Below are 24,771 nucleotides of genomic sequence, written 5' to 3' on the forward strand. Positions count from 1 at the left end.
GTGATAACAGACACGGCGTTAATTAATACTGACGAGAAACAAACAAGATGAAATATACCTAGAGATAATATTGATATCCAAATAAAAGCCAAATAGAAATTTCCTTTTCTTTATTTAAGGGACATATGTTTAGTTTGTTCTGCTTACGAATTTTGTTGTTTCCATCTAATGAACCCAATGTGCCTAATAAATTTGATAAACGCTGAGGAGTGGTTGTTTTATCAAAAGAGAGCACTTTTGCATGACCCGTGGAATTAAACCTGTCAGTTATACAATTTACAATATACCTTGCTGCCTGTAACAAAATTTGTGAAACTGAACAAGCATGGATATTTGTCAGTAAGAGACCTGTTTTGAAAACTTCAGTAACAAACAAAACTAAATAGATATAGTTTTATTTCTTTGTAAGATCTGCAAATTAAATACAAACAATATTACAAATTTTTACATTTTTACAAGAAATAATATACATATAATGAAACGCTTTGAAAACGGAAAAAATAAAATTGTGTTATTCCAGTGACATTCGAACCACAATGAATTGTGAAGAGGACCCAGCCCTTTCGTTTTTAACTTGTGAAAAGAAAGAGAGAGAGAAAGAGAGAGAGAGAGAGAGAGAGAGAAAAAAAAGCGATTCTTCTTGAAATTATATGAGAAACTTCTGATTTTATAATATTTGTTCTTACAAAGTAGTTAAATATCACATTTACGTCATATTATGTGCAGTTTCTCATAAGGGAGCTCTAGTCAGTTTATGGTGGGTAGTTAACCTCGCTCATAGTAGACAGGAGAGGGAGCGTAAAAGGTGGGTGCAGGGGTGGCAAAAAAGAAAATTAGCACCATCAACATATAAGACAATACACGTAACATATAATACGGACACAACCTTGGAACGGATAGTAGCCTAAACAAAGGAAACATCGCACTTAACCTATCTGCAAAAAAGTTATATATATTAAGGTTGATCAGCAAATAGAATTTGCTCAAAGATCGGGAAGCCGAGTTTCGAAACGTTTGATAAAATCTGCATCAGTCACATGCAACAAGGTCTATATTATGCGCCCTGCTTTTTAATCTTTAGTGTTTCTGATATAGGAATTAGCAAACAAACAAACTCTTCCCTATATTGAAGCGTCGCATTGTTACACAAATGCGATAGTACCACCACGTAAACGCCGACAGCTCTTTTCACTTCTGTCACTTTTAGATAACGGTAGTCTGGTTTAATACCATGTCCTATATTGCGAAACAAACAACAAGCAACATATGCTTTAGTGTCAATATTGAATAAATGACGGCGAGATTAAATTAGCATAGAGCATAAGCAGAAGAAAACTTTTTCAGTATAAAAATCTGCAATAAAGATAAAATTTGTTAATAAGTATGTTACCGTTAGTTAACATATATTTACTTCGAAAATTGCATTTAGGCTGGTCATTTTGACTTTTGATGTTGAACTAATTCCAACATAAACGTTTTGGTGTGGAATTAATATGTAAGGAAACGAAACACAAAACAAAAGACCTTAAAAATATTATTCCACATTTTTGAGATATTGCATCTGGAATTCTGTCTCTAGTTACTGTTGATCATACGCTGTATTATTCTATTACTAGTACACTATAGCATAAATGTTTCTTTTAAATATCAGAATAAAAAGAAATGTTTAGATTTCTAGCAAGTACTGGTAGGTTCCGTTTAGTATTTTATCATCATCGTCACAAAGCGACTGGGTGTCAAAATTCAGAACATAGAATTTCCATATGTGTTTTTAAACAAACTCGTCGGCATTGGAGTTAAAAGGAGTTGAACATCAAACAACTGTATCTCAAAGTCAGAAACAAGAAAAAAAAAACATTTATAAAGGATTTGTAAAGAAAAGAGTATTCCCAATGTTACTGCAGATTGGTTGGGTACTTGATAACATCAACATTTGCTACAATACATTAACAGTTACAGCAACTATTTAGAAAATCTTCTCGAATTGCTTTGTAATGTGTTAATATGTAATACATGCATATACATTTGTAAATAGAGCAATGATACTAATTTTTCGTTAAATTGATTTTATTTGAAGTAATTGCAATATTTTGTTTAATTAAAAGGAAACTGCCCTTAGTTTTACAGCTTGGTTTAGGTTTCTTTTGAGGACTTTTCCCCCTGTATTGCATAAGTAACTAAAGATTGTAAATCATGAATGAAACCCTATGTTGGAATCAGTTTAACGTTCTGACATTTTTATTTTAATATAACCGGCCTAATTACAATCACATTTCAAAAATAGTAAAACATATTACAGGTACGAAAGTGATTAGAACAAAAAAGAACTTATAAAGTTCTTCTCCCTTTAGTATACTGTTATATACGTTACTGTTAATATCCAGTATCCAGGAAAATAGCAATGAATTCACGATATAACAGATATCATGTTTTACATAGACAATGAAGTGACTGATATAAGCTGCACAGGTTTACTGTCTTTGTCTGCATTCTGATTTTCACATTCTTTTCCAGGAACATCATGACACACTGTTAGTATGCTTAAAACTGCCGCTAGGAAGATACAAACACCTGAAAATAATTAATGTATTGATTGTGACTGTACTAATGAAACAATTCTCTCAAAATGAAGACTTACTTATGTACTAACAAACGTCAACTGACAAATACACCAAGTAAATGTTAACTGATATTATTATGCAGGCTCCATAACCTCAGATCCCCTTTCTAAATTTCAGTTTGTTTAGTTCTGCTCATTGTTTTCTCGTTCAGGGCAAAGCCCCATTATTTTAACTAGGGATCATACGCCGCTTTTCATGGAATTACATGCAAGTGTACATTGAAGGTTCCATGTGCACCGCCGTATGAACACATCTGCGGATCCGTTTTGTCTTGTTGAGTTGTCTGTGGAGCTTCCACTTTTTCTATTTAATGAACAATTGGAGACTTATTGGGCATTTTTGTTTAAACCTATGACTTGATCTGCCAATAAGATGCAAAATAAAACAGGTTCCTGTATCAAAAGCTTGAATTTTAGCTACGTAGTAAATATTGTAATGTTGAGAGACAGTAACTCAGTCGTTCGTACAACTGGTGCTGTGAACACTGTCAGATACTCGTATTTGGCCAGTATGGCACTTTATGAAAACTATGTACACAAATACGTATTTAATTTTACTAGGTGGGTATAACAAAGCAACAATTTAACTTTTGTTAAGGGTATCATGCAAGCGAGTTTACTGTGTTTAACGGGTATGTTAACATAAAACTACTGTGTTTGTCGCTGTCAGGGGTGTTTAAACTGGAAAGTAAAGTGTGTTAATCGTGATAGTTTCGCGCTCACGCGCTGTTGTCACATCTTTTTACATATGCGTGTTCCACGCCAAGGTGTAAACGAATTACGGCCATCCCATAACGGATAATTCAATAGGAAACAAACTTTAATGGCATTGATGGACAATATATTAATTTCTTAAATGTTTTACAAGTTTTGTGCAAGAATAGTGTTATCGCATGTTCGTTTCGTATTATAACATCTGCAGAATTACTCGGGATACAGGGATACTCTCGCCTTCCCGCGCTTGGGTAGCAACTTTTTTTTTTGGTTGGATTTAACGTCGCACGGACACATGATATGTCATATGGCGACTTTCCAGTTTTAATGGTGGAGGAAGACCCCAGGTGCCCCTCCGTGCATTATTTCACCACGAGCGGGCACCTGGATAGAACCACCGACCTTCCGTAAGCCAGCTGGATGGCTTCCTCACATGAAGAATTCAACGCCCCGAGTGAGGCTCGAACCCACATCGATGAAGGGCAAGTGATTTGAAGTCAGCGACCTTAACCATTCGGCCACGGAGGCCCCTGGGTACCAACTTATTCCTTGATATTTTGCGGATGCTATAACTCCCAAATAAACATGTGCTCTCCACATTTGCAGCACCTCGGCAGAACATGTAAAATGAAAGTACTACCAACTTCAAATTCTGTAATGCTCACATTTTCAAGTAATATTGATATTTTATCACGCTGTATGTATAACTAATTTAATCATATGACTGACGTAATTGTATATAGACCAAGGGTCAACACAAATGCAGTTCATTTTAAACATCTTACATAAATATTTGTATACAATATTATGTCGGAAAACAAAGATTATCATTTAGAAAATATGTGATATTCACAATACCTGCAAAAGTGAACGATTGTTCATATGTACCGCCATTGTCCACCAAAACACCTGAAAATAAAGGCAAATAGTATATTATGATAAAACGAACAACAGGATGAATATGCAACAGGTGAAGCCACACAGCCTCCCAAAAGCGCTATAAACAACACGCGGATGTGCGCAAGACTAATATATATAATAAAGCACCTTTGCTGGCAAGCACAGACAAAGACAAAGCAAACACTCCAGGACGAAACGAACAAATAAAGGAACACAGTGGTGCGCACCTACCCTCACTCTTACCCCACCATGTTCCAAAATAACAGGACAGCATCAATATAAAAGCAAAGCACGTAAAACACAAAAACATGTTCCTGTAAATTAACCTTAAGAACAACAAAAAGGAGAAAATCCAGAAGACAAATATCAAATCAGCTTAGTCCCGGTTGGATTTTAAACGTATCATAGAGACATTTGCCTGTTACGTCAGAGAGTGCCTTTTCTTTCTAATTCTTGAATTTCAAAACAGAATACTTCTTTTAGATGTTTGATAACTAATATACTAGTGTATGAAATTAGGATTATCAGGTGATCTAAAATGAAATGTAAGAAAATGATTTTGTATTTACCAGCAATTACTGGTCCTAAAACTGCATCAATTCCGCCAAAGAAAAGCTCAATTCCTACTGCTGCAGACACAAACTTGATACCAACAGTACGTATATTTACTGCCGTCATTAGTACATAGCAGCTGCCGAAAAACAAACCAAAGACTGTCGCAAAGACGATATGCCCTGCTTATGTTTATGATATGTGCGGGTACACAATTGTGCCAATTGAAACGACGCCCAATGTACCTGCGTATAACCAAATTTCTTTGAACATACTCAGATTTGCAGCGAATCCGGTTATTATACGGCCAACGACAGATAATATACCTGCCACTGATACCATTCATGCAGCCTGAGATGCCGTGAACCCTGTCGACACAATATATACCGGCATATGCAAATAGACTATATGTGACCCGACGCAGTTCAAAAACATACCAACACTCAAGAGAGCTATTTGTTTGTTAACTAAAGCTTTGAAATACTGCGTAAAGCCTCCGCCGGAATTTGATTTTGCTTTATCGAACCTTGCATTATCTTTGTTACATTTGCGCATTTCTTGTGTATGTAGTTCCAGCTGACTTGGAAAAAACATCGCTCCAAACGTTACAATGTTCAGAGATATTGTGGCCTGTATAATAAAAAACCCTGTAGATCCATAGTAATTACGAGCCAGCTGCATCAGGTGTGAGAGCGCAAATATACCGGCACCCATTCCAGAAACAGCAAAACCTAAAGCAATGAGGCGTCTTCGTTTGAAATTGAATTCCATGACAACCGTGCTTGCTGTATATCCAACACCAGCACCGCAACCTGAAGAAAAATATATATAATAAACAGGAGTGAACTTATGTGAAATGTTTAGCCATCAGTCGTTAGGCGTTTCGTTATAAAAGGTGTTGTAAATTAATTCTGAAAACAGAACCGTCGTGTTTTAAGAGACATCATATTACTTCCTGACCAAACAAACAACAAAACAAAACAATCCCCCCCCCCCCCCAAAAAAACCCCACACAAAACACAACAAAAAACATAAGCATTTTCCCCAAATAAACTAGAATGCAATATAAGAATCACTTTGTCCAGCCCGTCTCTCCACTAATCTTTGTTATTTGTTTCATTTCATTTTGATAAAAAGTAACCTTTAGTGTCCTAACTAAAATTATATAGACTTTATATCAAGCTATTTAAACCTGAATCAGTACCATTTTTCACGTTCCTGGTAGACGTGGAAAGGGAGCGAACCGAGGACCTCCCATACTAGAAGTGTGCGCTCTACTACTAAGTCACTGAGGCTGTAACTGTTTTAAAAGGGCTATGAAACAGCTTTCAAAGCTTTAATTTCATAATGTGAGATTGTCTTTCAAATTAATAAACCATCTGGAGTTTCTACTTATAAAACAATACTGTCCACCGGCAATGATTCCTAAGGTGAAAATTGCTGTTTCAATGTTAGGTGCAAATGCCGTTCCCAGATCTCCCGCCGCAAAAAGTATTCCTGATAACATTACCGCTGTCCGACAACTGAATCTGTCCACAAAATAGCTTGACAAAGGAGCTGTAAAATATAAGTCAAGTCACATTATCAAGTCTGTCTGAAGATTTTCTGTACGCTGTGATTAAAAAATGTGTGAGGCATTTTCACAATATGATATGAGAAACTGAATTAAAGTATATTTGTAATTATCCTGTCACTTGCAGTATTTTCGACCCGATATCAGGGTGCCGTATATCTTTTTTGATATACCGTCAGTTGACACGTGACCAGTGATATTCGGTCAGTTGGTCATGTGACCTTATGATCGATATTGTTGTCATAAGAAATTTTGCGTTGAAACCATCGCCATTGTGTTGAAAATGTCCGAACTAAGAAAATGAGTGGTCAAATAATGAGTTTTTATTCAAAAACGAAGAAGTTATTGCGATTTTGTCGTTGATTACGTTATTATATAAGTGACGTCATTACGAATATGACGTCAATAAAACGGTTGTCGAACACTTTTTTTTGTAAAATAAATTGCCAAATATCGGAAAATGAAGTAATGACAAGATAAATAGAATAATAGGTTAGTGCCTAAGATGGAGAAAGTTTATCTGGCTCGGCTCCGGACGTTATCAGGTTCGCCTTCGGCTCACCCGATAAACTCCTCCACCTTGTCAGATAAACTTTCTCATCTACGGCACTAACCTATTATTCTCTATCTATATGGCTACCTCAGTATGGAATTAATTACAACCTATCTTATGCCTCAGTCACAAAAAATCGTACGAGTCCACCAATTTTAGAATCCTTACGATCTCTCTACATTCGTAGCGTCTGGTCACAGTACTTACGGACCCCGTACGATATTTAGAGGATGCAACCGTAGGATATCCGTACGGAAATCGCAGACAATGTACGATGCCCGTTGGTATTACTGCGGCAAGAATAAACCAGTTCGGCGACGTCAGAAAATTGTTCATTTGTAGCGTTCAGCTGCTCTTGTAGCAGCAGTGCTATGAGTATTATGTCATTTTGGCACGAGCCTGGTGCAGTGCATCAGTCGATGTGGCTCCATTCTGTACTAAGCCACGACAATACTTTGTTGATCTTAAAATATATTCCTGTTTTTATACCACCTTGAATCAGCAAGGAAGTCGTGCGGAGCCCGTAGGTGATCGTAACGCCCTGCTAGACCCGTGTGGACATCGCACATTCTCCGCACGTTGTCTTAAATATCGTAAGGACATCGTACATTGACCATGCGAGTCCCCTGCGATAGTCGTGCGAGCATCGGCAAGCCTCGCAATTTTTTCAAATCCGCACGGACATCGTGCGATGCCCGTATGAGCTCTTCCGGGGGCCTTGCAGTTCCTGTATGGGGCTTTTGCGAGCTACTCCGACTTCGAAAATCTCTACGAGCTAGTAGAGAACTCGGGAGCTCGGTGAATCATTTTCACCAAGTTCCCCGAGTCCTCTTCGAGTTCAAAAATTCTGTACGACGCTCGTACGAGTAAACGATGTCCGTACGGACGCCGTACGAGTTTGCTAAAATTCGACTGAAAACCTACTCGTACGGAGCTCGTAGCGTTCTTGTGTCCGGGGTATTCTCTATGAGCTCGTAGAGATTTTCGAAGTCGGGAGCAGCTCGCAAGAGCCCTATACGGCCGGGCTCCTTGCCAGCTCCGTACGACTTGTCTGCGATGTCCGTACGAATACCCTACGATTGCATCCTCTTAAGATCGTACGGGGTCCGTAGGTACTGTGACCAGACGCTACGACTGTATAAAGACCGTAGGGATTCTAAAATTGGTGGACTCGTACGAATTTTATAAATTTATTTACGGCTTAAAATGGCAGTGCAATAATATGAAACTGAATGAGCATGGAATACAGTCAGAACATTTGTAAAAATGCATAAAATGTTGTGCAAAAGATAATACTGAACTTTTTTAAATTGCAACATACATGTACATCGCATTCAATGGCAGACTACACATACATCGCATTCAATGGCAACTGTCACGAACATCGCATTCAATAGCAGCTTACACGTACATAAACATTTATGGGAAGTTTTGTAAGAAAGATCAACATTGTCCGCTAATGCATCTAAACCAAACTGATATAATGCGTAACACTTAAGTATTAAAACGATTTTTCTATCCTCTTTGTATATTGTAGTATCTCTGTGTCACTACTATGTTTGTTTATTGGCTTACAAGAGTTTGTTCAGCAAACAGAGAGAAAACAAAAAGAACAACACAACATTACATTGTTTTCCGAAAGCAGTAAATGTGCAAACGTACATTATTTATCATTACTTTTTTCATATTCATATTCATACATTCCAACTTGTCGCCCAGATATAGAAAACCATGTATAATTTAGATCTTTTAGTTCAATTTAGATCTTGGTATTTTTGATAAATACCAGTTGTTTTGTTTCCTATACAGAGTGTTAACACCATTTACCTTTGAGGAAACAATATACATAAATGTTACATTATGTAACGAGGCTATAGCTCCCATTTAACAAAAGATGAACACCCTTGAAGATATCGCCTTACTTATGTTGAAGTATAAATAAACGTATTACCTGCGATTAACCTGTTTTCTTACCGAGACAGCATCTACATGCGTGATCAAATTAATTCTGTTATGATTCAGCGAGTGAAGGCTCGTCTACACTATATAACTTGTATAGTGTAGACAGTACATTGTGTCCCCCATTAGTGTCTTTCTGAGTGGCAGTTTCCAGATAATTTTCGGCTACAAGATCTTGTAGCGTTTAGAACTCATCCTATTTTTCTTGGATGGTAGTGCTGTCAAATGCTCCGATAAAGGGTTTTTGATGAGGAGTACCTGTCCAGTATAGTATTTTGTTTACATTTTTTCATTAAATGTGTATTGAGATCGTATACAACAATCATTTTATGCTGGAATTATTTAAGAAATAAATAAACATGGCAGTGTAGACATCCGTAAAAATTGATCTTTTAATCGAATCGTATGCTCAAAAGCTATGTTTATATAATACTACATTCACAGACTACCATAATTGGGATGTAAGGGAGCTAGCTTTAAAAGAGATAGCAGCTATTGTCTGACAATGTTCTATCTGACCCTGGAGTGGTATGCTCAGTGACGTTAGCGTTGGAAGATCATCAGTTCTGTTCGTAATATGATAGTGTCTTGTAACTAAATGATAGTATTTCAATGAAATAGTAATATCTGCAAGTTCGGCATTCTCAAAAAGAACTTTAGCAAAATATGACTTCCTTAAAATAATTCCTAAAATAATATCTTTTAGAGGATTTGCTCTTCAACTGAATATGAATCATTGTAATTAGAATTATTCTCAATCAATGTTTTCACTAATGCATCATCATCTTTTAAATGTCCAAATATTTGATATCTGTAAACACTCTGTAATAGTTCGGCCATATTTTTTATTTACCTGTCATGATTTCCCTCCATTTAAAATTAATGTGTCTTCCAAGTTCAAGAAATATTGCAAAGCACTAATTGCTTGTACAAGATATAAATTATCTAGTGATTTATGGGCCCAACAAGATGTAGATGGGACTTTAAAAGTTCAATCATGAATTTAATCTGTTTAATGTATAGAGGCAACTTGATAACTAAATATATACACCTGTTACAATGGTTGAACAACTTAAGTGTACTAGATAACGTATTCACTTTATTAGATATTAGAGAGTTTGAGATTTCAATGTTCGCCTTCCCCTTCAACGTCTCTTGCGAAGTTAACGTATGAAGTTGAAGTTCGTTTAAAATTCCTTGAGATTTCAAACTTTAGAATGAACCTTACTTCTTTTAATCCGCCCATTCAATTTATCCGTAATTATGATCGTTTTTTTTCGTGCATTTTGATACCAATCGTCCGAAAGGGCAGGAATTTTACAAGAGGTTTTCAAAAATGAAAAAATGAAAATTAAATAAAAAACATTTCAATTAATATAATCATCGCATGGATATTAGAACGATTACCAAATAAAAAAAAAACAAACAAAAAAAACAAACAAACAAAAAAACGATAAACGATAAAACAATGTGAACAATGTAAAAACTCGTTAGTGTTGCTCCAAACATTTAGGTTTTATATAAAATTATGTCAGTATAGTCAGTATACAATGCACGATTGTAAATCATACATGAGAAAAAATAAAAATGATTATTACATACCTAAAATTATTTTCCACTGGGTTTCAGTGGACCGCGATCGTGCAATATTTTTCCATATCATGACGTTGAACGCTTTCATTTCGGACTAGTCCCAATCCGTGATTCTAGTTACCTCCCCTGACGGTCCGTCCATTGTGGATCTCGTTTCTTTAGATTTTTGTTGGTATTGTGTGTTTGTTTAATATGTAATTTATGCAACATTTTGTTTACTTTTACATTTTGATTAATCTGACCTATTAGATACTGGCACGTAGTATTTATCAGACTGAAATGAAATGAAAGTTAGAATTACGTCATGAGTTGGACTAATACAGGACGTGGAATGTTTTCTTAACGTTGTAATGGAAATAATTGCGTGACGTCCATGGCGTCCACGCGCACGTTGCGACAACAAGTTGACGTCATTTTCGCGAGAAATATTAATGCGCGTCAGTTTGATTTGTTTATTGCGTTTTCGGAGAATTTTTTTCCGTATTTTTTCCTGTCTTTCGTGACAGAACGATAATTTAGATATAAATTAATCATTTGACAGTGGATATGTAATAAAAAGGTTATCAATTTTTTATGTGGATATATACACTCATTCTTTCGCGGACAATATTGCGCTCCTAAAGTCGCGCAATATTAACGCTGCAGAACTCGTGCATATATCCACATAAAAAGTTAATAACCTATAATGATCATATCAACGTGATAATGACACTCTGTATGGCTCTGTATAATGCCAAACTCTCAGACAGCACAATATGATTTTAATATACTATCCAGGAATTTTGGTTAGAGGGACACCAACATTAAAAAGCGGGTCCCCCATTTCAGGGCAGGGAGAGTAGGGTCACACCGAGTTTCAAGACCGACTTTCTTTGTAAAATGTAAGAATCAAAGGGGGAATTAACCCACAATGTCCCTCTGCCAGTCTCTGGTTCCGTGCATTTAAAGAGAATTCCTATAGTTTTTTTCCTTTCATAGAATTTTTTTAAATTCACATACATAATAGGAAAATTTGTACTGAAAACAATGAACAAATAAAAACAATAGGTCACCAGGCTTGTTTTTGTGAAAAATTGTTTTGAACACACCCACTGTTGCTGAAACTGCCAGCGATTTTTCAACATTTTCATAATTTTCTGATTTTTTATAAATACCAACTAAAATATACATCCAGGCAGCACAATACGTTTTTTTTTCTTATTACAGATTTTATTATATACTTATTTGATATCATAGTCATATTTGCAATACTCTATCCTTACAAAGATGGGTACAAATGAAAAAAAAAAAACTGTTTCATATTTGCTTTTGTGAACTTTTTTCAATGAAAAATACCCATATTAAAGACTATTTTTTTAAATTATGAAAAAACTCTTTCATAGAATTTTTTCCTTTTTTTCTTGTGTATAGATAATTGTATTGTGAGAATAAAAATGGCTAAAAATGTATGGGTCACCAGGCTAAATTTTATGTTAAGACCGCTAGAATACAACACCTGTTCGGACGGAAATGGCGCGAACCTGCCCAAATTGATTACATGTATGTCTGCTAAAAGTTTAAAAAAAGTTTTAAAAATTCTTAATTCTTTCTATAATTGCATACTAAATAATCTGAAAGGTGATATTGTCTTATCAGTACTAAGTCAATTATCTTACATTATATGAACAACACTGTCTTTGTACTAAAATGCGATGTGAAAACACAACCACAAAAATAGCAAGATACCTGTCAGGCAGGATACTTTTCAATACAACATAAACCAGCATCAACATTTGATTACTTATAAAACTTATCAAAAATGTTATTTCATTCAAGATTCCTCATATTTAAGATTGTCTGTAACATGTTTCAACAAATGTTGACTTCAGTTCAGTTTTCCATAGAAAGTGTCGGCTGCGCAGAAAGATGCGCATAAAAAACTATAGGAATTCCCTTTAAAGAATGGAGTTATCCCATACGGCTAACAGGAAACGTCTCTCATCATGATATCATAGATCTGAAATTGTCTGATACTTCAGAAGAATTTTCCGCCTTACTAGTACCATATTATGTTTATAATTAAAACGCAATTGTCGTATTAAGCGTCCGACAGAAACAGATTGATTTTATTTGGATGTGAAAATAAAATGTTCCACCAAATGATATTCGCGCGTAATTATTTATTTTTCAAGTAAAATGACTGTCATGTCATGTGCCTCCATCCAGATTTCAGTCTTTGATGCCGAGTATGTGGACAGAGTAGATGTAAAAAGAATGAAGTTTCGACTTTCGTGATATCACATCTTCGGACGTTCAAAACTTCACTTCATACGACAAAAAGGCCAATCTGGTTTAATCAATACCGCCTGGGGACACAAATATGCCGTAGAAGTTAAAGTTTGAACAAAATCTCAAAGTTTCTCAAAATCAGTTGATAACTTCATACTTCCAGGTTCAATTCAATGTATTTAGTTAAAATCATTAGCCATACAAAACTTTATTATTCTTATACCTATTGATAGTGTTCCGCATCAAATTTAGTCTAATTATATATATGCATAATCAAATAACTTAATAAGCAGAAATCCTGAAACTAAGCTTTTTATTTCGCATAGTAATAAAGAGAAGTCTTAGGCTTACGTGATATTACATGGAAAACTTTAGTAGCAACGTGTGATATAAATATAATACACGCATATCGGTGACGTTTTACCCAAAATATATATGAGAGACGTTGAAGGGGAAGGCGAAGTTTGAAATCTCAAACTCTCTATTATGAAATGTCGCTCGCGGACTTACTCTTTGCATGTGTTTCGCAATTTTGATACTTATTTCTTTTCTGATAAATTTCTCTTCATTTTATAATTGTTATTTCTGTTTCATATTTTCCTCATTACATTTATTACGAAGGTGGTATGCTGTATATAAAAACAGCGGTATATATAATGCACACATATACAAATGTATATTAGTATGTCACAATTTTCGTCTTGGGCATATCGTTATGAATGCTGAATAATAGCAAAATGTATCACAACTGAACAATATCAAATAAGTAAATTATGTAGGAAAAATGTTTGTAGAAAACTCGGTAAAAATACGCCTCATATATAATTGTATAATTCAGTCCCTAAAATATGTACCTTTTTGTTGTTTTATCAAACTTATTTTTATTTACGAAACCATACAAAATACATAAATAATAATTATTGAAATTTTCCTTGCTGTTAGATATCAATGATATTTGCGGTCGTTTTATTAGTTATAAGTTGTCATTTGGTGGTTATTATACCAGAATCATGCCGTTAAGTAAACATAGATGCTGTTCTATCTGAGGATATTAAATATTTAGTTATTCTTTGTCTCTAGGTTTCAATTTCGGTACAAGTTATCAACTAGAAAGTTGCATCAAACTTGTCTGCCTCAGTTTACGACTTGGAGGGGTTAAAGTAGTTCGACACGTGGCGTAATTATATCCCAGTACGGAAACGTCGGGGAAGTACCCAGAGTCAGAAGCTGGGACTTAGTGTTATATGAAGCTCATAGAAGTACGACATTCCAGCTTTATATTACATGGAGACACCTATTTCTCTCTTGTGCATTATTTTAGACATGTGCAGACCAGGTTAAAGGCCTCTATCCACTATATAAGTGCCCTCAGTCCAATAAACAACTCCAACCTTATCTGCTCCTTATCAGCGATTATGTAACAGTAATTGATTGGAGGGCAATTAGCACAGCAGACCAAGAAGATGTGTATAGTGGAGTTGAAAGACATTTATTTTCCTTCCGTGAATGTAGAATAAAAGTAATAATAATAATAATAGTAATACTTAATACAAAATAGGTATATGAGGAGTTGATGAAGTTATTGACAGTGATATAATTGATTTAAATGTAAATGAATACGGAGAAATTCTTATGGATTTTTTAATAAACAAAAATATGTGTATGCTAAATAGCCGTAGCAGTAAGGCCATGATATTACGTCTGTATCAATCAAGGGTAAAGCGGTTGTTGATTACTGTTTTGTTAGCCATGCTAGCTTATCTGTGTTTAAGAATTTCAATGTCATAAGAGTGTCAGAACTTGTATCCAAAGTTGGTAATATTGATACTTTTGAACATTCTTCTCTACCAGACCATTCCCTACTTATCTGGGAATTACAAACACATAGTCTTATGTCCGACTTTGAACGTAGTAACGTCGATTATAATGTACAGTCTGATACGTATACTAAGCTTGACTATAAAACTGTCCCTCAGTATTTATTTTTGTATATCCCGAGGTCTTGTAAATGATGCAATATCTAAGCTTGAGACTGGTTTACGTAGACAATCGGATATTAATGATGTTTATTCAGACTAGTGTAGTATCGTTAAACAAAGAATGTTAATTCTAACACGATCCGCAGCAATTGCTATATAAACATATAGCGAAATCGCCTATACATGAATCTACGATAAAATATGGTTGGCTGTTACATTTCATCCCCTGTGATTGTAACATAAGAGATTCTACTTTAGTTCCATTACATACGAATAATTTCAGGGCCAAACGGTTGAAAACAGCATTTCAAAAAAAATAAATATAATAAAAAGGCATACTGACTTACGTGTAGGTCCGTAAAACACGTTCTGATCTCTACGAGCGAATTCAATTAGCCTGATTATGATTCAGCGGTGACGTCATAAATGTATGACATAAAGTATGACGTCATAATGATGTGACGTCATATAAAAGTTAAGCTCGTCACTCGTAACACAGGGTCAACTCGCCTAATTTGATGATTCTGTTCATAATAGTTGCGAGCTGTTAAATTACTAATTTATGAATACTTCTCAAAATTCTGATAAAAAAGAAACAAATATCTATACGTTCCATTGGCTATGCAACACTTTCTAACCATAGGGGGTAAATTGTAACAGCATATGACCCAAATGACGTATTACGCTGAAAATGTAGTACTGTAAAATGTGAATTATTTGCGTTGTTAGAATCGAAATAATAAATATGATCCAATAATTTTATCAGTTGTAAAACATGGGCAGTCATTACGCACTCGTGATTTAATTATTACGCATCCAAACTCCTGCCCATATTTTATTAACTGATAAAATATAGGAACAGATTTATTATTTCTTAAATAATCTACCACACAAAGAGATAAAATCCCACGGACGTAGTAGAAAACGGAGTTCAGGTAAACCCTGGTGGTCTGATAAGTTATCTGAACTTTGGGTTGAGGTTTGTACAGCTGAAAAACCTCTGGGTAGCTTGCAATAGTAGAGTCAATAGAATAAGACTGAAGTCTGTTTTTATAAGAAAACGCAAATTGTTTGACCGCGAGGTACAGAGAGTAAATCGTATCCACTGGTTTTCATTACAGGAGCTTTTAAATGAGTGTAACACTGACGCTTTGGAAATCTACTGGCAAAATTGGAGTGAAATATTCTGTTAAAAAATCCATTCCTACGGAAGTCATACTAGATGATGGTTCAATTTCTGGTGTTGTTGCTGCTGTTCTTTTAATAATGGAAGGATGACTTCAGTTTTTTGTTTCAGACAGCTAAACAAATACGTGCTGTAACTCTTAATGTCGGTGTCTCTGTGAGTAATAGAGATGATACTTTTTAAAGATCACATTACCATTTTTGAAGTTAAAAATGCCATAACCTCTACAAATAAGGACAAGGCATGTGGTATTGACAATATTCCGGTTGAAGTTTCAGCTAATGATACATCTGTTTCATTGAACACGTTTTATGTTTTGATAATGGAAATATTCCATCTTTGTGGAGTAAGTGTATCATTAAACCGATCCCCAAATTTTCGACAGTGGATAAAAGAAATCCCTCAGCTTATAGAGAAATTTCACTTGCTCCAGCAATGTATAAATTGTATTGTTCCATATTAAATACTAGGTTATCAAAATGGTCTGAAGTAATAGCAGCTTGTAACAGTGATGAAAAAATGCAGTAGAAAGACCTGTAGGATCTACAATATTCTAATGATACTGGTAATAGTGTGTAAGCTCTATCTAAATTACAGCTAATGATTATTTACTTCCTATTAAATGATGAGAAAATGTGTTGACAATGGAAAAAAGCACTGCTATTTATGGATGGGGAATGAAAACAGCACCCTGCTGTACCATTTATGCTTAATAGTGTATTTAAGTAGGATCTGTTTAAAGGGGCTGTCTGCACTCAATACAGGAGGAGTTCTATGCACATTGCCTGAAATATCTTCATGGGAGTACTCTAAATAGGAAAACGAAGTTTTATTTCGTATTTTCAGTACAGTTGACTTTAGACTATACATAAAATGGAACAAGAGGCTTGGATTTTAGATGAGAGTGAAAATAACACATTTCTTCCTTTCGTCAGTATTTACTTTAAAATTATAATAACTGAAGTACATGTATATTGAAATTTTATATTCTCTATAGGTCAGTTATTGTTTTTGAAACCCGTAAGAGTCAATGAGACGTAAGCTGATAGGATGAAAAGGTTATGTTTACAATCATAACATTTGTGTCAAAATCTAGTAATGCAATGTTTTCTGTGTTTCAGTGTCTGAATGTATGAGGTTTTAACTGACAATTTGGTGTCTGACATGTTCTCTTATTAAAAGAATTACATTCTAATTGTCATCTCTCAGTTTTGGGGTATTTCACAGAGTCATTTCTTATAATGGAAGCCTACGGAAAAATCAATGGCAGTGCCTGATCAGACTAAGAAGAGAATCGACACCACATGCACAAAAATTGTTTGTGTACGTGTAAAAAAACAAAGAAAAATATCAAACAGGACTATATCAAATATATACCCCATAAGATGTTAAAATCATCCCTCTTGTCATAAATTTTGGTATGTATAAAATTGTCATAAATAGAGAGATGTAAATCTAAAAATGAAGCATCAGTATACGAAGCTCCCTAGGATAAATAGTACCCACCAATTGACCAAAAAACGGATTATCCATATTAAGAATATCATCTAGATAGCGTGATGTATTATTAAATGCCGTTATAATATCTGCCTGCGTATCTGGAGAGAGGCTCAACATAAAGTCTCTTTCATAACAATATAAAAACAAATCTGCGACAAGGGGTGAAACAATTTGTTCCCATGGGAATACCAACAACTTGTCTAAAAACTGCATTCCCAAACCTGATTAAATGTTGTTCAATAAAAGGAAAAGGGGCTTTACAAACTTCGTCACAGGTCCACATTGTATAAATGTTTAATAATATTGTTAGTAAAAAAGCTTTATCAAAATTGCAAGCAATAAATGTAGCATTCTCTCTGGCAAAAGTCTTTTGAATTCGGGCAGTTAATTTTTCATTTATTAAGTTATGTGGTAAAGTGGTATACAAAGTAGAAAAACGTATGTACTGACTGTACATACCTTGTAATTATTAATTTTCAACTTATCCAGGATTTCACCAGAATTTTTAATCGACCAAAATAAGTGTTTACCAAGTTCTCGTATACTTTATCGCAGTATCTTTCCACGTGGCTTTCACAGCAGTTAGACATGATGTTAATAGTTTGAAATTTTTTGTAGTTGTATACAAGAGCTTAAATTAGCGATGAAGCGAGCTTTATATGGCTGTTTATGCAATTTAGGAATCCAATACATGGTCGGTAGTTTAATTTGGTGATCGTCTATACGAACTTTTAAATTAGAAACTTAAAGTGATGTGATCAGTAATCAACTTATTTTCAACAGAAGGACTCAATGTATAAGTGTTAGTGCTATTTAGTTCGTTTTGTAAAACATTAATATAATGTAGGCGTCAAATGATGATAAATTGTTGGCCGCCTTGTCTGCTGGAACTAAGACATACTTAGAATGAAATTCTTGGATTTCCTTTTTCAAATGTCTTAAAGTAAACTTGGGTTTTGGTGGAAGTAGGTGTTCATTAGTTTGATAAAATTTTATTCGAGAATCAACAATGTTAAAAATATTTCGTTTCCAAGACGTTAATGCTTTGGGGAAACAGCGTTCCACGACGACACCATTTAACACAGAAGGTTTCGATGGATTCTGCAATCTGACCACGACAAGCATTAAAATCAATAGTTGAAGAAATTCTATATCTAGGTCCTTTAAGAATAAATTACGAATACGCTTGTCCTTAACAATATCAAATTACCAGTGATGACATGACCTGCATCTGAATAGCAAAATTTGAGTTTTTACATTCGCAGTAAAGAAGGAGTATTTGTTGAACATCTAAGTCGGAAACAACTTTAAATTTCAATTGAAAATAACATTTCTTACAGGTGTTTTATATTTATAACAGATAATAGGAACTTCGGAGTTTCTGAAATATTTAGGCACAGAATCAATGACACGTTTATCACGAAATATACTAGGTACATCGATGAAGTCCCAAAACCTTTGTTCATGAAATAAATTTTAAGAAAATGTCTCTCATGGTCAGATTGGGTGTCAATATGTGGACGGAGAACATGTTGTGTGTAACTTTGAATAAGATATGATACAGTGTAAAACGGATCTGTTTGAATAACATACTGGTCCGCTTCTACGTCTAGCATTTTAAGAGACTGTACAGATAAAGATGTAAGACGAGAAAGCATTGAATGTCTACCAGAGTTTGAAAGAATTAAATCGAGGTCAGCAACAGATATATTGACTTTAGATTGCGTTTAACATTACCATTTCGTCTAATTCCATGACACCTGGATTTACGTTTCCTAATATTTAAAATAGAAAAGATATCGATATCAGGGTTTTAGAGATATTACCTTCCTGATAAATATTATCATTTAGGCCCAACGGAAACGGTGACTGTTTAAAATTTATAATCCATTTGAATTCTGCTACATGCCTGGCTTTAATTTTTAAAACTAGATGTGGAATTAGTATCATATACGATTTGCTCTACTGGTTGCATTGTTACCTGATCAAATGTATGGCCAAATTACGAAAGTGTTGGTATAAAAATGTAGTAAACTTGTTTCCGACTACGTATTTTGTATGAATGTTCACGGAAACGAATTTTTAAAGAACGTCCTGTTTGGCCAACATATTGAATACCACAATTGGGTGCGTTTCAAGTCAGTACATATATCATGTGGGACGTATTTCAATCAACGTCAGAATGAAGTACCACATTAAAAGTTCTGCAGTTAACGTTTGAGGTAATTGTAGACCTGTGCGATAAATGATTGCAACAACCGCAACTCTTAGAATTGCATTTGTTAATAGAACGGTACTCTCTACATCTCTGTGGAAAATTTGTATGTTAATTTTATATTTCTTCAGTATGGTAGAAGTTAAAGGTGATAGACAAATACGCAGATTATACGAAAAACAGCTGGAGAATTTAAACTAGTACGTGGAATATAAACTGATTGAACAGAATGTACTTAAGTGGAGAAAGGCTAATCGGTTGTGTATGTCTTAAAAAAGTATTGTTATCTTTAGGCAGATGAACAGAAGATGTAGAATGTAACCGAAGAGGTGAAAGAATTAATTTCGGTACTCTATTATATATACTCATGAAATGTAATAATTGTAATACCATTCTGTGAAAAGTGGCGTTCGGGTAGATCAGTCATCAGTTTCAATTCGTTAAGTGAAAATGTTAAGCACCAGTAAAAAGCGCTGGAGGTCCCAAATACAAGAGGACGGGATAACTAGCATGGACCGGAATGTCAGTGAACACAGAACCTTCAACGCGGTGTAAGATACTTCTCATCTTGACAGAGGCCGAGAGTTTAGAGCGAATAACAATCCCTGAAGGATAAAAATATAACAACATTGATTGAATGTACGGGGAGACTTTTTACGGCCGCCACACGGCACAAACAACACAGTTGTGCGCATAAAAAAACAAAGAAAAATTCAAACAGGGAATGCCACGCACCAAAAAACGTAGCTTCCTCAAAACGAAACCCCCAGCACGCAGACGCGTGCACCACACACACATACACACACCCAAAGCCAACACATAAGGACAAAACGAACAACACACACGCACACAAAGCCAACACATAAGACGAAACGAACAAACAAAGGAACACAGTGGGGCACCGCCTTGGAACGGTCAGTGGCAAAAACACCACTGGGGAGCTTAAACCGGTTTATGGTGCACCTAACCTCACTCTTACCCCCACCATGTTCCAAAGACATGGGACAGTATAAATAAAAGTAATCCCCTCCAGGTGAATCTCTTACACACGTAATGGAAACAAAAAGGCATGGCATGTAAAACACAAAAATGCTCGTGTATAAATATATAAAAAACAAACCTTAAGAACCAAAAACGTATGTACTCAACCGCCATTGAAAATGCGATGTACGTGTTCGATGCCATTTTATTAATTTCAAATTAGTCTATTCATACAACAAAGTTTTATCCATATAAACAAATGTTTTTAATGTAAGGTATACTGAGTCGAATATTCGTGTCTTTGCACTGCTATTTATTGTCGAAAATGTTATCTGCAATAAACCCTGAAGGTTCGTGGAAACTGTCTTTCCAAAATGACAAACGCCTTCAAACTTTCCGAGTGTTCTCAGAAAGTATCAAAACATGGAGGACATCACTGACACCGGAGGAAATCGGATGGTAAGAGGCTATGTAACAATATCTAACACAACGTTTTTTTCAACATAAAATATTTTGATTTTCCTGCCGAAGCGAGAGAAATGTCGGCCATTTTTCCGTGCACACCGTCACTCAAAAAACCAAGGAAGAAATCCAACAGGGAAAGCAACGTCCTAAAAATGCAGCCTCCCTAAACGCACACCCACCACGCGGACGCGCACACGATCAACACACACACGCACACCACACACATACACATACACACGCACACTCACACACAAACAAATGAATAAAGGAAGACAGTGGGGCACCGCCTCGGAACGGTCAGTGGCAAAGTCACAGAACAGTGTACATAAAAGTTTTATGTATATTAAAGAAAAAACATCAACGAAATGCCTTTCAAACACGGTGGATCCCGGAAGGATACACGAACATAAAGATAGAAATATAGAGTAATATATATATATATATATATATTGACGCCATATTGTATTATTTGTCCTGATGAGTATAAACGAAACCGGTTGGCAAATATAATGTAACTCATGTAATGTTGTTTATTTTTTCTATCTATATATATATATATATAATTCCCCGAAGAACCATGCCTTTGCAGAAGACAGAGCAACACCCTTAAGGGCTCGACGAATGTCACATGATTCCCAACACTGCAAATGTTCATAGTAACATTGATTGATTCAAAGCAATGTTAACAAATGTACGTGCTCCAAGCATTATTGTTAGACTCATCAAAATATGACATTAATTATGTAACTGTCGAATCCAGATCTTAAGACCCACATCCTTTTCTATAACCAACACTAAATTTTTCGAACTTACAACTGAGTGCCAGCTACTAAAATGCGTCATCCATCGGGTCAGTAGAAATTCCACTCTACCACTACATGAACAATGTGTGGTAAATTTAAGCCCATCAAATACACAGGAAATGCATTAAGTACCTTAAGTCCTCGCGACATAAAAACAGAAGTTTGTCAAAAACTTCCTATAATGTCGGACCTTTGAAATGTTCGGCTGCCCTCTGTGTTCGTTCTGTAGCATCAGGCGTAGTCCAAGAGCGAAAGAAGCTAAAGGGTTTGCTAAATGGGTTGTCATCCATACTATATACCATTTTCAGTAAAGTGATCTGATGCTGAAATATGTAGGTCGGTCAAATCGTGCATGGGAGGTGGGGGTGAGGGTGGTATGGAGGGGAGGTTGTCCATGATTTAGGGCAACCGGAGTTATTTTTTTCAAACTGGGAATCTTACGCAAGTCCCAAACTGTGTCGGTGTTGCTTACACAAATACAAACTTTCTGTTTCTTATATTATGAAACACAATAATTTGAATATTATCCCATTATGTCATATTCCAATAAGAGTGGTTGCGCGTTTATTAAGTAATAAATTTACAGTTCTTTGATACGTATTGTATATAAACATACAGGTATGATCATTTTCATTTGTTTAACCGTCTTCATTATTGTGATATTAACGTTTATCTCGTCTTCTACAAGATTCTTGCATTTCTGTTGGTCAATAGACGTTACGTGCAGACAGGATATACTTCATATTTTTCGATATGAATTTTGATTAAAACGAAATGGCTGCCAAATCGCTGGTGTAATTAAATCAAAAGATAATAGGTAAGGGTAGATTTCTCGGAAGCACAGAGTACCAAAACCACAGCCCCAGAGCCATGCATTTGCATAGTAGGCCCACACCAAAAAGAAGCTGTAATGGAATTTGGATGATTAGCTCCAGCTATAAATATCGTTTCCGAGAGTAAATTCAATGTTTTCTTGTCGTTCTAGTTCTCTTACTTAGTTTAGGTTCATGAAGTTAGCCGTAAGAAGCGGAAATAGAAGAACAATAATTCTGTATGGGAGACGATCACCAAGACATTGATAATGTTGATTAGCTTGTTACTGATGGTTTGGATATTGATTCTTTGCCTTTTAACAATGACATGTTAAATGTTGATATTACTATTGATGAAATAGTAAAACGCTTGACAAATAACAAAAGCCCTTCTTTTTTTGACAACATGTTGAACGAGTACTAGAGGTATGCTAATAACAGGATTTTTTCATCTCCTGTATGTTAGTTGTTTAACATTGTATTTGATTCCAGAATTATTCCTGATGTTTGGAGTCGTGGAGTTATTTTGCCAATATATAAAAATAAAGGTGACATTCATGAACCCAACAATTACAGAGGCATTACTATTCTTAGCTGTTTCGGCAAATTGTACATAAATATTTAAAATACAAGACTTAATAGTTACTAAGAAGATTACAATTTACTTAGTGAAGAACAGGCAAGCTTCCGAAAAAGCTATGGAATTGTCGATCACATATTTTCTTTAAAACTATTGATTGATTTTATTTAGCTTTTGAGAGAAAAATGTATTGTGCCTTTGTTGATTATAGAAAAGCGTTAGACTCTGTGAATCGAATGATTCTTTGACAAAAATTGTTATCGCACGATGTCGATGGAAAATGTTTGAGAATTATTTATAAAATGTATACTATTTAAAGCCAAATTGTATGTAAAAGTTCTAGCTTTTGTAGTAGTCAAACTGGAGTGCGTCAAGGTGAAAAGTTACCGCCAATTTGTTTTAAATATTTTTGAATGAGCCAACTAAGTATATGTCAACAAAATTTGAGGGTCTAGTCACAATGATGTCTATGGCTACTTTTGAGTGTCTTAGTGATGTTTCGGACTATCTGTGCTAATGAATTACAAATTCATTGACATTTTCAACAGCATTTGCAATTTGATTTAAATTCGATTACCAATTTATAATGTACTTTCAGCAAAAATTTAGTATTGATAGTAAAACTTTTATTTTCGCAAACAGTTTTTGCTGTATAATAACTGCAGTTTCGAACTTATTTGACATTAAAAGGGGGAAACTTGCTAGTAGAAAAAGTTTAGCTTTTAAAATTTCAAAATAAAATCAAAGAGATTGTTTGCGATCTACTGATGATAATAGGCAAGGGTAGATTTCTCGGAAGCACAGAGCACCAAAAATCTATTGAACATTAAATCAAAGTAATGCATACCTCCGAGAGACATGAAAGCTGGCTGCAACGATCCTGCCCATGCTGTAAGGGACACACTTGATCTATACCTCTTGAGAAGGGTAGCTTGCATTATTCCTGCACCATACATATTTGCACCAATTAGACAAAATGCACCGAAACTGGCGACCATTATAACCCAAGACCATCCTTTATCCAGGCTTTTGAATTTGTCTATTTTATCAGATGAATTTTCCAAATGTTCAACTTTTGTCTCTGAATTTTGTTGTCTTTCCATTATAGACTTATAAAATGTTCACGTGTATTGCAATGTTTTAGCTATAATATAGCTTTACTTGTAAACAGTAATAAATGGTGTACTTATAGTTAAAATCACAGAGCGCAACGTGCAAAATACTATATTACAGAAAAAATGCAATGAGGATGTTTTCTCACAAAATAAGAAACTGATACATGAAACATTCCTTATCCATTTGTTTGTTAATTTGATACAAGCTGTTAACAATTACGGTTATATATAGGTAACACAATTTATATAAAATAAAAAGTGGAAAACCATAGGTCGCCCAACACGACATAAACGAAAATATTGCAGGCTCGGTTTGATTGAATCTGTTCATAGACTGTAGTGGAAAATGGAAGTTACTGTCCACGCCCTCTAGCCACGGGTTTAGCAAAGCTAAATATTGGTA

General features: G+C 35.1%; 1 protein-coding gene across 1 annotated transcript; it reads right to left on the bottom strand.

Moving 5' to 3' along the window:
- Positions 1-459: 459 nt before the first annotated feature.
- LOC123548153 (uncharacterized) lies at positions 460-24,445 on the bottom strand. The gene is made up of 4 exons (XM_045335386.2): positions 24,101-24,445; positions 4,804-5,598; positions 4,193-4,243; positions 460-2,571 (listed from the first exon to the last, which is right to left on the bottom strand). The coding sequence occupies exons 1-2, from the start codon at positions 24,354-24,356 to the stop codon at positions 5,129-5,131; spliced, it is 726 nt and encodes a 241-aa protein (XP_045191321.2). The 5' UTR covers positions 24,357-24,445; the 3' UTR covers positions 460-2,571; positions 4,193-4,243; positions 4,804-5,128.
- Between the last annotated feature and the right edge of the window lie 326 nt (positions 24,446-24,771).

This window comes from Mercenaria mercenaria, chromosome 9 (genome assembly GCF_021730395.1).
Source record: "Mercenaria mercenaria strain notata chromosome 9, MADL_Memer_1, whole genome shotgun sequence".
NCBI lineage: Eukaryota > Metazoa > Mollusca > Bivalvia > Venerida > Veneridae > Mercenaria > Mercenaria mercenaria.